The sequence below is a fragment of the Haliotis asinina genome, chromosome 15, assembly GCF_037392515.1.
Source record: "Haliotis asinina isolate JCU_RB_2024 chromosome 15, JCU_Hal_asi_v2, whole genome shotgun sequence".
In the NCBI taxonomy this organism is placed as follows: Eukaryota; Metazoa; Mollusca; class Gastropoda; order Lepetellida; family Haliotidae; genus Haliotis; species Haliotis asinina.
Window position 1 is genome coordinate 13,277,320 of NC_090294.1, and position 17,129 is coordinate 13,294,448.

The 17,129-nt window shown below is 40.7% G+C and overlaps 1 protein-coding gene across 1 annotated transcript; it reads right to left on the reverse strand.

Moving 5' to 3' along the window:
- Positions 1–279: 279 nt before the first annotated feature.
- Positions 280–13,234, reverse strand: LOC137265809 (uncharacterized). The gene is made up of 3 exons (XM_067801267.1): positions 12,987–13,234; positions 2,251–3,223; positions 280–905 (listed from the first exon to the last, which is right to left on the reverse strand). The coding sequence occupies exons 2-3, from the start codon at positions 3,199–3,201 to the stop codon at positions 570–572; spliced, it is 1,287 nt and encodes a 428-aa protein (XP_067657368.1). The 5' UTR covers positions 3,202–3,223; positions 12,987–13,234; the 3' UTR covers positions 280–569.
- Between the last annotated feature and the right edge of the window lie 3,895 nt (positions 13,235–17,129).

Sequence of the window (17,129 nt, forward strand, 5' to 3'; positions counted from 1 at the left end):
GAAACAAAACGGAGGTCTTAAAATTCCCTAAAACCGAAAGGAGGAGCGAAGCAGTGGCGGAAAGCGAAATACTGACTTACGTCCATCGACATCAGTGCGGGAGACACCAGAAATGGGCTTCATACATTGCACCCATGTGGAGATTTCAACCCGAGTCCTCGGCGTGACGAGCCAACGCTTTAACCACAAGGCTACCCTACTGCCCCTAGAAAGCGAAATAAGGTTATATGGAACTACGTCTGTCGCAACTGCTCCCTTTGACACAATACATGTAGATTATTTCTATGCCAAGACATTTATAATATGGTAAATAGTTTGAAACTTGCAATTATGTACACGATGCTATATAAAAGTATATCCATCAAATATAAACATCAAGGCAAAAACTGGGGTTAATGAACCATAGCCATCACCACTAAATTACGAGATCATTGTCAAACTGATAGGTATCCGAATATATGACGTCGTAATCCACTGGGGTACTCCGAGGAATGAAATATCACTTTGCCCTCCATTATCACAGGCACTAGGGGACTGTTCCCTATTATGTTTATAAGGACAACAAAACACTAATCACGTGACCCGTCCGAGACCACTCTACTCGAGTCCGACGCCGTTTCTGTGACGGGATTTGACGAGATGTTGAATCGAACCATTCTTTGCACTCGGCCTTGTGCATTCGACTCTTCTACCCAACGCCATGTTCTAGCGTCGTATATGACCCCATTAGCTTCAATGCGAGGTCGTCGACGTTGTTGGTCCATAAACATGTTGTGTATGCCGAGGTTGTGAGATGTCAGTGGAGCAGGTTCTCTGAATGTGCGACGACGGGCATGGTCTGAGCCGTCATCTTCTAGGACGTATGTCTGTACCTGCGGAAGGCTGCGAAGGTCGCCAAACGACACCTGGTGAAATATAAAGCTTCAATGTATTTACTGCGTACATAAATATACATTACCCCGATAACAAACACATCACGGTAGGTTTCATTTCAAAATATTCCATAAATAAGGAAATCTCTGCAGTTAATACATCTTTCTATTTGCATTCTGAGATTTTCCTAAGATTGGTTATGTACTGACAAGAGATGTAAACATGCAAACACGTTTGTGTCTGTTTAAACAAATCACGTTTTTACTGTACTACAGTAGCTAGTTACCACTGTCAACAAATCAAACTTCAAAGAATGACTGTTTTACATTACAAAAGGCATGCTCGAACGATTTACAAAATCGTCCAACATAAAGCATAAAAATGTCGAATATATGAACATATATCAGACATCAAGCCCAGTCATAAGTAATTCGTTTGCAGAATATGGAAATTTGCAACCAGTCAAAATTGTGAAGTAGAAATAATATAAAATGCAAAAGCAGATAACCCATTATATTGTAATTTCAGATATCCACTGGCTTGTTAATCGGATCATTTTAAAGGGTAATAACAAAATACACGAGATATCTGAAATCAAATAATGAAAGAAATGCATAGTTTTGATGGATATGTGTGAAAGGAGGCTAACAAGAGGGTATCTCACTGGTCTGTACGGGTAACAAGGGTTGGTCATGTCCCACACGAACCCTTGCAACGGATAATTCTGAGGGTGGAAGCTGGCCATCGTCCACTGCCTGTCCAGCCTAACTGGACACTGCGTCTCCATCAGAGGACCTCCCTGAACGGGCACCTGCTACTGAAGCAATCTCCCACCTGGTATCTGTATCCTATCTCAAGCGGGTGTGTCGGTACCGGTCTAATTAACTTCACTTCAACCAAGGCCGGCTATTGGCGGTCTTATGTTTTGTGTCATAATGAGGCTTTCATGGGGAGATTAATTGGCCTTGGAGGTAGAGTCTGATTGAATGGGGGTTGGAGCAAAGGTAATGTTTATTGTGGGGATTATATCCAGGAGAAAAAGGTATTGTTTCCTCTATTTACACCCCCTTGCCTAAGGTCAAGTGACATTAGCCTTTTGTTTGGGTTGACATCAGTTCCAATGGTGGAAAACAGGTTTCCCAGCAAATTTCACCTTGGGTATAATATGTGCAATAAAAGCGCAGACTGAGGTGCAATGATTGTCAAGGGCAAATAAACATTTCTTTGAAAGCCTCATTGACGCCCTATAAAGGCATTCGGCATGACGGTAATCCTGGGGCGATGAGTTGGTCAGTCTATGATTTACAATAAGTAGGTATATATTTCTTCAGAGTAAAATTAATGTGAGTTTGTATAACCAAGTTTTTCCCACAATACCTGTTTCTCTTCATCTGTTACTTCGGGCAGCCTGTAGGAACATCTTGTCTGCTTCGTATCCAGATTATTGTCAGTGGAATCCTCCAGCTGCGTTTGAGCGACACGAACCGGTGAGGGCGTTTTTTTCGAATTTGGAATATTGTTAACATTTAGTCGCTGTTTCGCTGATGGTTTTCTCTCTTCTTTCCTTATTACGTATTCCTCTGGGTTAACTTTATTACAACTGAAAAATTTGCTTTGGTTCATCTTTAGTCGTCTTCGGAACAGTTCAAGCGAGGTCGAGAACAGCGTAGCACGGCGCTGCACCTCAGCCCGTTTTACAGGGGACATAACTCTTGATCGTGTTGGCGATGAACTGATGGCGTTGCCACGAACTTCGCAAGGTTCTCCTGATGTTTTGCTGGTTGTCTTCTCGTCCGATGGACTGGAGGAATCCGAGGATTGACAATGAGGACCAGCAGTGTCATTCTGAAGCCGGATGCTCTTTGTCTTCACAGTTCTTCGCTCACGACCCTGACCTGTCCGAGGCCTCTTTGTCGTCTCAGGGACACCCTGAGATGTCCGCGGGGGACTTGGGATATGGAAAGCTGTCTTAAAGCGATTTGGGGACAGGTTTCTTGCCTCGCCGTCTCGTTTTACCTCACGCCTTTGAGTGTATGGCGTCGATGTCTTACACGGCTGAGGAAAAGATCCAGATGATTTGGATGTGTCAAGGTCATGGACAAAATCTCGGTTTCTGGCAGGGATTCGTCGTATGTCCGGTGTTTTCCCACGGTTTGTCTCCCCTTGGACCACCTGCCTCTGCCTCAAGTCGTATATGATGGTGGCCGAACGTTGTCCTTGTCCATGGTCTGTAATCCTGACCATATCAACGATCTGGCGTCGCAGTCCCTCCGTGGGGGACGAGGCTCGGAGATGAGGAGCTGGCCCCGGGGTACACGTTCTCAGCATGGTGGCGGTTTGCTAGTGATACCTGTGGACAGACAACAACTCATGAGGGACGGGCTCAGGGCAATAAATTTGTCACGACCACCACAAAGACAACGTTAACATGGCACATACAGGGTGACAATCACGGCTGTACGAATTACAAGGGATTAGATCACAATGTAGCGCATGGCATTCCCGACAGATAGCACAGTCAGTGTAATGGAAAGCGCTCTCGTCTGTAAAGTTAGAAGGGACTAATGTGTAAGGAGATGCAACAATATTAATGGGCTGCTCGAACGAGTCCTGCAACTGTCGTTAACGGATCCTTTCACTATATCGCAGGAGGGTCGTGGAGAATAGCAAAACCTGGAATTGAGATGCTAATGACAATAGTTATCCTTCTTCTTGTATCATTGTTATCACTTTCTTGACAACGACATTATACTCTCTTGTCGAAACGTCGCCTTTCACAGAATAAAGAAATTGTATGTGTTGCTTAAGTTGTATTTTCTGGTGTGTGAACAGAGGCAATTCTGAACATTCACTTGCCAAAAGTTAATTACATGTATCACATGTGCTAGATGTAGGGCAGGGCAGTATATCCACAAGATTATCATCATTCTTCATAACCCCAGCCTCTAAAATGCCCACAAAAGACGCACTGTTATACACGTTTGTATACCACTATAAGGTAAGAAGCTAGTTTCACATGATCATAATTTGTTCTGTAACAGGACAACAGCTGTAATAATGTGCATTGGACCATAATTTACTTGTTAGCGTCGCCGTCGCATCTTTTGCAATATAAGTATGTTCTTCAAACCAGTTTCTAAATACCACGTGAAGAAATGGACCATGCTTCTTTGTAATATTGTTCATGAGTATGCACCTCCATCGTGTCATCATGCCTCCATGAACAAATCTGAACTTGTATTAAGTGTAGCGTACTTGTCCATCGGTCTCTACTGTTGAGAGAACAAATTGCAATTAAAGAAACTAATTTCACCAACAAGCAACAAACCTACTTGCTACTTTGCTTCCATACGTCCAAAGAAAGCTTGATCAAGAGCTAAAGTGAAGGACATTCTTCTTCAAGTTTACAAGCTATTATCTCAGGTTATTGGGGTATGTTGACAAATGGGTTTTTTCGTGCACACGTTATACAGGCTTATTGTGTGGGTCACTTTGTGCGTCAAGCTTTTGCCTCGTAGTTGTCACCGATCTGCAGGTGCGTTAACGATTGTACGTGCCAAACGAAGGATTAAGGGATTAATCTGACAGAGGATATACATCTGGATTACCGTAAGAACAAGATTAACTTCAATATAACGCAAATCTCCGTCCTACAAATTTTCAGTTTTCTAACGCCTGTTAATTGGATAATTGTCGCTGTTGACAGGCTGACGTTTGCGTCGCAGTATACGAGAATATGGTTAAGGTTTTAAGATGATGTTTGCCTCGTACAAGATGTTATCTGTCAGTTAGGTCAAATGACAACCTGCCATTGGAACTTAACAGCAAACCTTGTAATAAAATATTACCACAGCATGACGATTGTCGCCAAGGACAAAAATGCCGCCTCCACAAAAACGGAGCAAAAAAGAAAGAATTGCCAAACAGAAATCGAAAATGATAATAATAGTTTAGAAAAACTCAAAACACATACGAGATGCCCCACTCCCGATTAAACGTACAAACAGACCTTTCAAAATACAAGAGTACAAGAGGCCCTAATGAAAACAACAACCAAAAAAAACCACACCCCTCCTCACCCTCACTGACAATTTTTGAAAACTCACGAGGAAACGTCAGCAAGCCAAGCACATCCTAAAACCTTCTACGTCAACACAAAAAATGCAAATATATATTTAAATTAGAAAAACTACAAATAAATACCAACCCGACGTCCTAAAGCCTAAATCAAATACTCGGTAATACACTTAGCAATTAATAAATGATTTCATATGCATTAGGACAGAAAGATATGACTGAAGTTGTTCACCTGTTCAAATCAGGACGCTGAGTGTCCCGTCCTTCTGGTACGTCCGACACACCCTTACTAACTCTACCACTGAACCACTGCCTCACGGTTGGGCCACCATTGAATCTTCAAAGAAGGTATAACCATACCAGCGAAACATGGAAAGACAATTAGAGACCAAAGCCTGAATTAAAGCTTTTTATCGCCGGTCGATTTGGCAGCCGCGGTAACTGTGATTAGGGTAGGTCAATGGCAATCACGTATATGTACACAGAGAAGTAAGGCGCCGATCTAACTACTGCCAATTGGGGTGATTGTGTCCCGGGGGTATGGGAAATGGGGGGAGGGGCTAGGTAGGAGCGATCTCTTCTCCCATTACCCTCTTAGGGACGCTAGGCCAGGTAACAACAATCGTTCGTACTAAAATAAGGGGATTTACTGGTGAGGACAACAATTAGTGGTGTTTTCTTGAATGGCAGCTGTACGGGTCGCAATGTGTTGAGAAATGTGTGAGTGATTGTCTGTAGGGATTTGGAACTTGGAGAAGTTTATCGGAAGGAGACAGACAGGTGTCATCCAATCAGTGCCACTGAGCGCAGACTGTAGGATCATCAAACCAGTCATTGTTTACAGTAGGAACTATCATGATATGGCCGCGAAAATACACGTGGCAGGGGTGTCAGTCTAGATATGGGGTATCTAGATAGCTATGTGTATGCGCATTCAAACCAAACAGTAGTTTTAGTTGACACAACATCGCACGGCGAGGACGAGGTGCGATACTATCATTCTTCCGCATGCTGCTATACGCAAACGGTAAGCGGAAAAAGCATCAGGAAAAAAGGAATCGGAAAAAAGAATAAATATTTCCTTGGAAAAAATAGAAACAGGAAATCAAGAATCAGTCCACACATTTATTGGTGGGATAATGAACCATTATCAAAACCAATATTATTTATAGATATAAAGATCTATGGTACCTCTATCAAAACTAATGTAAAAATGATTTGAAGCAAACAATACACTGACTGTAAACTTTTTGTAAGCTGTATTTTCCTGATTCCCTTTTCCGTTTCTTTTTTCCTGCAATCTACGCAAACACCATGTGGCTTTTATAAAACATGCGAAATTTATGTTAAATGTCCAAATCATCCTCGTTATCAGCGGGGGCAGATGAACATTTCACGCATTTCCCCAAACAATAGACGATTCTATACGTATTCATGTGCCGTTTGAACTGCTTGCCCTGTATCTAAACATAGCACTAAAGAAATAAAGTTTATTAAGTTTGTTTATATTGTACTTCTCAAATTCTAAGTGTAACTCAAAGAAGAGATCCTGATATCTATATCCCACACAGTCCTAACAACTTTATACATGTATAGCTTCTGAAGGTGAAGAAAAGTCTCTGGTCTATTTATAAATGTTTTTGATAAAAATCATGGAAGAAGTTTTTTAGTAACTTATATTAATTTCAAAGATCATAGTATGATATTAATTTCAAAGATCATAGTATGTAAGACATTTATTCCGTTTCCACAGGCGTCCTCACGTTGCTCAAGGGGCATTAATATGTTCGTTTTGTCTGAGTTTTTTTTTTTTTGCAGTTCCTAGGGAAACAGCGCAGGTACAAATGCATGAGTACTGAAATGCATTTTATCTGGACGTATTGCTGTATGAAGAGGAACCAATTTTATGAGCTGACACGTTTTTAGTTGTAATAGATTCGGTATAAATGCTAACAGCCTTTATCTACACAGAAGCGTGGCATCTATTAAGAACTGCAATTAAGAGCTTAGTCCATATATTTGTATTCCCGCATAACCATACCCACTAAATGCCTCTTAAAGAAGTGTTACTATGTATATGTTGTGTGTGTGTGTGAGCACAAGCGACTGTGTGTGCATGTCCGCCTATCTGCGTGCGTGCGAGCGTATGTGTGAAGCTACGCACCACTATGGGAAGATAGAGGCATAGAACTCTGCCCATACAGTATGTTGACCCTATGACCAGAGGCTACTAGTTTGTCAGTTGCTAAAGTTTGCTCATTCATACCTTTCCCTCTTTTTTTATTTTGCGTCGTATCGCAAAGCCTTGTTCGACTGAAAGACAACTGTGTCAAAAATTGTGTTCATGTTACGATTACACATTTCTTGCGGATCAGGCATAAAAAGACCTAAAAATATAGTTACTAATAATCGGTCAAAGTTTATCAAGATTTCTCGCTAGTCTCGGGTAAACATTTCAGGTGGCGTTCCTTTTAATCTTAGTTTTACTTATTAGTTTTTGAAACATTTGAAAATTGCCATTGCTATATAGAAAAGCGCTGACCTGGACCTATTACAGCAGATCACCACTGCGACTCCGATGACACAGATAGTGTCGGCCATTGCGAGTGGTGAGACACGTCGTCCTCGACATGGCGTTGGCCTCACACACCACCTCCTTACATCGTATCTTACTGCGTTACTGACAAGCTGAACACTATCTGATCTGATCGATAGATTTACACGGATTGATTTTACAGTGACGTCATCTAAAACATTTCTTTTAGTTGTGCAGTTATCTCCCTTGTGTACTACCTGTATGTTTCTATCTATAATTTATTGATAATTATACACGCCGGTTGTTTACACTGGACATTTGACGCATATGATTAAAACAAGAAGGGATAGTTATGATATATAAATATTCACGAATGTGGGTCAGGAATTTCAAATTACACAAAATAACTGTCAGACGAAAGAACGTAACGATTTGAATGTGGCTTGAAATCGACTCTCTGAAATGAACATATTCAACAGAAAATATTCTTTATTTCATCATCATCGTCATCATCATCACCATCACTTATTGGGCTTTAAGTTTGCCTCAATTCAGTGAATCTGTTGACGTTTGCAGTCTGTTGCTCAAATCCGATTTTCAAGTTTATTTGTTTAGTTTTTTGCCCAATAGTGAAATGGATACCTGGTAGTGTAAATACGTTTTGGGGAATAACTTCCATAAATTTCATTTTCACAATTTGCATGATGTATCTCCATGTCCCGTGCCAGTGACGGGTCTATTAGCACAACCTGTGAGTAAATGTGGGTTTGCCTTATATCTACGTACGTGTATACGTAGATAAAATACAAAATAACTCCAGGCACATGCGTGTTTGTTATTCAAGCCCTGTATAGATCTTCAGCGTATCCAAGATTTAATGGTATCACATTAACCGTGGGTAGGTATTGGGAGCATATACGTGCCGCGACTCGTCTCTCACAGCCATGTTGATCTCACGAACACCCTAGATGTATTTACATATATGTACACAAAATACAAGTCTTAGTTGTACTGCCTGAGGAGGCCCCTCCCCTAACCCCCGCTGAGTGATCAATGTATCCGTGTCTCGTCAATGTATTTCAAATCAGTCGCGAGCCATCAATAACATGATCGGAATACTGAAACACGATGATCTTGTTACATGCATTAATCAAGTAATGAAATATAGCATAGTGTGCTTGTGGATTATATGTCTATCACAGTGTCTCATTTCAAAGTTGATACCGTACCTCTGTTAGATACGGAGATTTTATTTATAAGCCTTAGTTGACATGAGAGTTGACAATCTACCTAGCAACTGAAATCCCTCGGTATAAGAAAGGGGTTAAAGGTTGCGGAGGCAGTGCATTAATAGAATAAAACAGAATTATACTGCGTTGTTATAGTGAAGGGTGCCCGAATACTAACAGGTACTACTGTTTGCTATTACTTCACTGCAGTAAATACTGACCACCTAAGAAACGCAACGCAACGCAAGTTTTTAAATAGAAGACTTCATCAAGAACGCTTACCTTTATGAGATTTCATTTTTTTCGAAAGTTACGTTTCTTTTGCTGTTCAGTATATTTCAGGTTTGGGGTAACAGAGAGGTGATCAATGTTATTATTTCACTTAAAGTGTTGTACATACACGTGTGTGCATGTGATGCATGTTCTAATGTCCTATTTATAGCGCTAGCCATGGGATGAGTGAGGCAGGTTTTATCCGATCTTTTGTAATATTCAAGCTATGCCACTAAGGTGGACTCCGCTAATGTGTTTCACACATTGCACCCATGTGAAAAATCGAAGGGTCATTGAAATGACAATGGAAGAAGCAGTTTAGCATTCGAACCCGGAATCGAACTTGATTCTAAGTTGAAGTGTAGTAACGCTTTTGCCACTAGGGTGGCCAACCGACCGAACTCCTACCTCGATGATGTAGACGGTGTGCACATTTGATCATGCCATCAACCACCTGGTTGGGTATTTTTCAGATGTATTAGGCCAACTTGTGAAATGTTTCCCGGGCTTCGGCACGCCACTCTTATTTGTGCGCGTAGCTATTTTTTGTTATCAAAATAATTTGACTTGGCCTCGTCCCGATCACCCATTTGTCCACTATACGAATGAGTCTGTAAGAACGAGTGTGGTTGCATCTACAACTAACACGTACTAAACATCCCAAGATGTATTCCTGAGAAAAAAATATGAAAACGTGTTCCTCCTTCGTCAGATTTTTTCTGTCAATAAATTAAAACAAATCCTACTGCCTTGTCACATTTGAAAAATATGTGCCCGAGTAACATTTAATTTTTTTATGCAGCCTTATATAGCATCGTGAAAACAATATTTTTATATTTTTAACTACGAAGAATTCTTGTATCAAACGTGGCAGCGTCATGCCGCGTCTGTCAGTAGATAGATCAGAGAGTGGAGAGCACAAGGTCGGTGAACAATATTTCTGTAAGGGTGATACCACCGGAGCGAGTGAGTTTAGCTTTACGCCGCATTTAGCATTATTCAGTGTCACGTCGGGGGACATCAGGAATGGACTTCACGCTTTGGACACATGTGGGAAATCGAACCTGATCTGCTGCGTGACGAACGAATGCTTTAACCACTAGGCTACCCCACCGCCTTGTAGGGTATACACTAAATATGGCAAAACAGTTCCTAGTCAGCTTACAAGTCACAAACATGGTATACACTTTTCTTTTCTTTTATATGCCAGTTCACATAGATGAATACTGCAGAGCTTGTTGCTCCTAAACCCCAAGTTTCAGTAGCAGATATAGGGGTGAAAAAATTCGTCACTGTCGTGAAACCTGTAATTCTTCACAATCAGCAAGGCCACCTGCATGGTTTGGTGTGTAATCCTATATTCAAACTTAGGAATTGAGTCTGTCACAGTTCAAAATAAACGATGTCTTTTCTCAAATGGATTCTCGATGGCATGTCAGTTGACGGAAAAGAATTCTATGATAAATATCGCTTATAACTTCACACTGTATACTGTACCGAAATACATTTTTTAAATACTCCAGTTGTTATGGCGGAGCAACCAGTTACAGGCAGACTGAATTCTTGTGAATTGTATAGAAACAAAATGATAACATTTAAATAGAAAAGGAGACTCTGATCAGGTGGAAAATCTAGATTTCCTTCATTTGCACCTTCCGTTGCAGAAAGAAGTTGGCGGAACTGAAAAGGGTGGTTCGGGTGAGACTCCCGATACAGAATAACCCGGACCTGTTCTAAAGTGTTATACGCTGGGTACACATGCAAAACAATGCAAAACACAACTTTGTAGGTTCTGATACCTTTTGGTGGGTACTTACAGAAACAAATTATCAAAACTGCAAATTCAGCTTATAAAGTGGAAAAGTAACGCAATGAAAAAAGGCCCACGAAATTGCAGTTCAAACGATTCACTAATTTTCCCACAGCGCTGGGGGAAAGCGGTTTCACCACCTGTGCAGCGCTGCTCCCATGGCGCATGTGCAGTGATTAGGTTCGCGTGGCTTGAACTGGGCAGGCGTCTCAACACGTGCGAATCTATACATGAGTCAAGCGAGGCCTCCTTTAAGACACAGAAAAATAATTTCTAACGCAACTGCAAGGTTTACTTTATCATTTCCGTATCTTCTACATAGCATCCATATATTTTATTAATAGTCGCAGATTCGATCTACTGATAAAATTGATGTGAGGTGAATTATTTACAAACCTATTCACGCACTCATGTACAATGGTGCTATTATCTGTTTCTCCTTTCACACGTCTGTATCATGTGTGATCAAATATGTAATCAAGTACTGCCGGGGTGTATCAATTAGCCACTATTTACATACGTTACAAACATATATTTACATGCATGTACTGCCGGGGTGTATCAATTAGCCACTATTTACATACGTTACAAACATATATTTACATGCATGTACTGCCGGGGTGTATCAATTAGCCACTATTTACATACGTTACAAACATATATTTACATGCATGTACTGCCGGGGTGTATCAATTAGCCACTATTTACATACGTTACAAACATATATTTACAAGCATGTTTATGCTGTATAGACTATAGACTATAGATTTTCGAAGCTTTCTTAGCAATAAGATAGTCGTAATGGTCATACATTAACATCAACTTACGACTATCTTGGCGCTAAGAGAGCTTCGAAAATCTAGGCCCTGGACTCTGTGCTTTGGGTGGTATTGTAATAAAGTACTCCTCTCTCTGAATTAGATTCTGACTGACAGCATAACCTCGTCAATCCGGACGATATTCGTCCAAGAAGCCCAGTGTTAAACAAATTAGTGATCAGTGAGATACCTGATTACTTTTAGTACAGAATTACTCCATGAAGATACAGGAGGGTTCAGAACTAACAGGTTCAGTATAAACGAGGGTCCACAGCCTAGTTGAAATGTCACGTCATATTTATATGACGTGCATTTGGTATGAAAGCAGTAAACTGAGAGTGTCACTGTCACACCACATCAGTCAGTATTTAAACCCAGCAGACCTTGTCTGAAAGACAGACAGGGCAACAAAAACCTTCGGGTAACGTCTTTTGGTATGAACAGTTGGGTGTGGAACCTCAGACTTCCCACCCCTCAGTCTTCCTGCTCTCCATCTATCGAGTTAAGCCTGTATCACTAACCATAACAAATTGCCGTTTTCGTTACCGCACACATATCTTCAATTACAATGGGAAAGATGATGTTGCCGTTCAGTAAGTTAAGCTGATGTGTTAATCGAGAATGACATTCATAAGTGCTTGGGTTGCATTGTGAAATTGACAACTCAGGTGGCGTAGTACACAAATCATCATTTTGTAAACCTGTATGTCGACGTAGATATTTGCAAATCGGTATGTTTGTTTACACTGTACGTGCATAATTTTTAAAATATGTGTAAATCGATATTGGTTCGAACAACTTGTACACGTAAAAAGGTTATAATCGTTCAAAATCGATATCAGATCGGTCAAAGCGTACAGGTATAATTAAAAATGCGCGTAAAATCAATAACAGTAAGAACAACGTGTAGGTTTTGTTTTGCGGTTTTGTTGGCAATGTCGTTATATTGATCACAGGGCAACGTACGGTATTTCATTTCATTCAATACAGAGATCACTGGTCTTTAAATCAGAAGTAGTTATGCAGAGGATTTGAGGTAACAACTACTTTGTTGGACATATACATCGTTTCAAGACTTGTTTGGGTTTAACCCCTTCACACTGTCGATACTACATACAACGATGTATCATGGCTCCTTGCCTCATCATCAGGTCAAGGGTGCTCTGGTCAAGTTACTGACTCTTCAAACCCTCATTACTTCCTGTTATCGTCATGTCAATTCACCTGACAGAGGAGCAAAAAGCAAAATACCTGTAAAAAGACTGCAAATTGCCTGCGTGCTAAAACGTTCCCCTTGTAATAATCACAATTAAGTAAATGTTTACAACATAAATATATTACACAGACACTACACACAGACTGTGGCTCACCTGTTATCTATCCACAGTCCATGGTGTGTACCTGGGTATACTCCACAGTAAACGCTGATTAGAGGTAAGTAAAGTAGCTCCTCACCTCAGGTATGTCAGCGGCTCGACTCGGGTATCGCGACTTGTTACCTCAGGTGTACTGACTCAACATACCCGTATCATAATAACATATATACCTACATGCCTACAACAACAACTCCCATACATCCTGGGAGAAGCGCGATGAGAGAACAGGTTCACGAAGTGGCAATTTGGCAAATTACCAAGTTCATTGTCTTGGTTGTTTTTTCATGTAAATCTTTTATGCCCAAGCATACCGCTTTGATAGTGGATCGAGACGAGCGGCGGAGTTGAGTGGGCCTCGAAACCCGAATAACGCATTCCTCTAATAAGCTAATTACAACGCACTGTAAGGGAGGTAACTGAGACCGGCGTACTGATCAAGGCTAGAAACAACACTTATTTGTCTACCGTAAAAATGCTACCACCATTACCCTGAGTATACATTTTCGTATGTAATTTACATAGGTTAAATATGAGCCTTTATCTCTGTGATCTCATAGCTTGTAGTTATACAAAGAAAACGGGCTTATCAATAGCGGACCAATGTGGTACTTTATACGTAGTTTATGCTTAAGGAAATGTTGTGTTAGTTGAACATAGTAATTAAAGATTAACTACGTTTTGTTATTGTAGAGGACAGCTCAGATGGAATTTGTTTATTTTATTTCTATTTATTTAATCAGCATGTCCATCTCTTTGTTAAATAGATACCTTATCTTTGTTAAATATTTTACCTTAACGCTGTATATTTTCTAAAATCTGTTTGTTTTATTAACACCGTGTTAACGGAAATAATCATCTAAAAACATAGTTTAAAACTAGAATCACTATTTCTGGACACCATGTGAGTGTAATATATGATCTGAAACCACTTTAACATTCTGATTTTATTAAAATTGATTTTAAAATGTCGTTTCGAAAAACGATAATACTTGACATGCAAAGTGCGCGCTTATGGTCTGCCATCTGAACGTGGATCGGGGATTCCATACTGTCTCTGGTTTATGCAAAACATTTATATTGAGGCCTTGATGACGAATCCAAAATATCTGCAATCAATACAATAATTCCACAACGACTGGAAGTGTTTGACCAGCCAGGGCCCATGAGGATCCGAATTGACTTTCTGTAATTCATGCTTGTCGCAAAAGGCAACTACTGAGTGAGTGAGTTTAGTTTTAGGCCGCACTCAGTAATATTCCAGCTATATGGCGGTGGTCTGTACATAATCGAGTCTGGACCAGACAATCCAGTGGCCAACAACATGAGCGTCTATCTGCGCAATTGGGAACCGATGACATGTGTCAGTCAAGTCAGCGAGTCTGACCACCCGATCCCCTTAGTCGCCTCTTACGACAAGCATAGTCGCTTTTTATGGCAAGCATGGGTTGCTGGAGGCCTATTCTACCCCGGGACCTTCAAGGTTTAAAGGCAACTAACGGGATCGGGTGATCATGTAATGGTAAGCCATTTGCGTTGAATGATGCTCGTGATGTTGATCATAAGATTGTCTGGACCAGACTCGATTTCTTAGTGACAGCTGCCTTAAAACGAGAATATGGCTGACTTCGGTGCACAATTGAACTCATTCACTGCAGGACGGGCCAGCGTTGTTGTAACTGCACAAAGCGGCCTGTAAATACGCCATTTCACACGCGTAACCCCTAGCCTATGTCGCTGAACAACTGATACGGCGAATTGTGCTTGGGTCACGCCTGTTAAGCATAAATCTCCTCACGGTTGGATGTATTGCTGGTTGGAAACTTTTGGAAAATTAACTCAGTCATGTCACGACACGTCATCATGACATGAGAGAAAAACGTGAATATGCTACAGGTTATTGAGATCACGATTAAACACAATGAACGCACGGGACAATGGCAGGGACAGTAGTCCTGGGAGTGGTAGTAGCTGTAATAGTAGTAGTGGTCGTGGCATAAACAAGTAGTAGTAGCGGTAGTCGTAGCAGTGGCGCAGAAGTGACAGTTCTAGTAGTACCACTCATTTCAGAGATAGTGTAGTAGACGCTTTAATTATAATAGGAACGTTTTAATTTTATTAGAAATAGTGGGTGGTTGTGCACAAAAATATAGAAAGCCATTAGGATGTCAACATTCAGGAGTGAGTGAGTGAGTGAGTGAGTGAGTGAGTGAGTGAGTGAGTGAGTGAGTGAGTGAGTGAGTGAGTGAGTGAGTGAGTGAGTGAGTGAGTGAAAACACAAAACTAATGATACATAATTTGAACGGAAGACACAACCGCCCTAGCTGTTTACATACAAAACCCTTTCAGCATTGAAAATATCCACAAACAGACATGCTCAACTATAATTTTTACATATGATATATATTTTCCAAATGACATATACAACGTAATACAGATTCTCTATCAACGTCAAGAATGACATACACAATATAAACCACTCTTGGCAAAGTCTTGGAACAAATTTCACATTTACATACTCGTGCATGAACACGACATCTGACAGACTGTTGAACAATAAGTTCAGGTTTAACCCGGGGACAATGAAACTTAATCAAGCTTGTCGGTCTATAACAGTTGTCTCGTTAACACCCGAGTGAACACCATACATACAATAATCTACCAGCCTACAAGCGTGCACCCTGGGATACAACCAGCACAATACAGGACGGCTCGTTGTATGTGGAAGAGTGCTTTATCAGGAATAGCGATCGGTTCCCGAAGAATCTAGTCCACACTACGCAATTAATTTGAACGTCAGGTGAGTGTATTTCGAGAGTATATGTAGAGATATTTGTTTTTCACTTAAATTGTACATATGGTTGTTATTGAAGCATTTATTCGAACTGGACCCCGTGCGTCAACGACGGAAAATAACCGAACTGGACTATCCTCTCAAAGCGTAAACGGAATAATAGAATTGAAAATTGAATGGATGGATAACTGATAATGAATATTGAGTGGACACCTGGTGTTAGTGAGGACACGCCTACCCTGCTAGTAGTTCCTGACATTCACATAATTTAACTAAAGAAATTGCTTGTTGCCTGACCAGGCAACATTATTCTCGCCATAAACCTCGATAACTCTGAGAATTTGGAAATTAATCCAGTTGTCCGTTGCTGGGGAAGAACGGACTACCAACAACAGATTGAGTTAGGAATGTTTTTGATGGAACAAGGTCGGTTTAACGAGGAGTATTTGATGAAACAGTTCAAGTCAGTGGCATTCTAATAAAAGTCTCTGTGATGTTTTTCATTGCCGTGAGTATATTGGCGAATGTCACAGATTTCTATAAATCAGGAGTAGATGTACAGCGACAACCATCTTGGTCCGACCTGAACTCGCACTACATAATGTAACCTTGTATTCATGACTACGATTACCTTTACATACAACAGGGTCGTAGGGACGTCTGGTAGCAAAGCATTCGCTCGTACCGCCAAAGAACCGGGTTCGATTCCCCACATGAGTACAATGTGTGAGGTCTATTCCTGGTGTCCCCCGCCTTCATATTACTGGGTTATTGCTACAATTGGCGTCAAATCATACTCACTCACACACTTGAATCACTCCACACCCTAATAAATGCCGGGATTCTAGCACACAAGGGACGCAACTCTGTACGTAAATTGTCACGTTTCAGGTGCCTCCTTTAACACGAAGTAGCCATATATAAAGGCAGCGTGTTGTTGGTATATATACTGTTCCCCTTAACGCTACCTACTCTGCCACACAGGATGAAGTGCATTACACACTGCTGCTGAAGTGTTTTAAGGTGTACAGGTGACATTTCCGTGAAGTCTAATGCTGCATTAAGAAATTGCCGAATGTGTAAATTTTATATAACTTACTAACTACATAGGCCCCACTCCCCACAAAAAACAAAACAAATAAAACCCAAACAAACAAGCAAACAAACAAGAAATAAAAAGAAGACAACAAAATCAAACAGAACAAATCAAGAACCAAAACAAAGCAAAAAACAAAACAAAACAAAAAAAAAGGAATCGAACCCGGTCTCCGACACAGGGAGGTGACACTTTCAATACTTGGATACTATATGTACATATCGTGATACTCGCCAATAATGAAGACGTT

Coding starts and splice junctions, on each gene's coding strand:
- LOC137265809 (XM_067801267.1), bottom strand. CDS start 3,201: ATGCTGAGAACGTGTACCCCGGGGCCAGCTCCTCATCTCCGAGCCTCG. Junction 906..2,250: donor TAACAGATGAAGAGAAACAG/GTATTGTGGGAA, acceptor ATATTTCACCAG/GTGTCGTTTGGCGACCTTCG.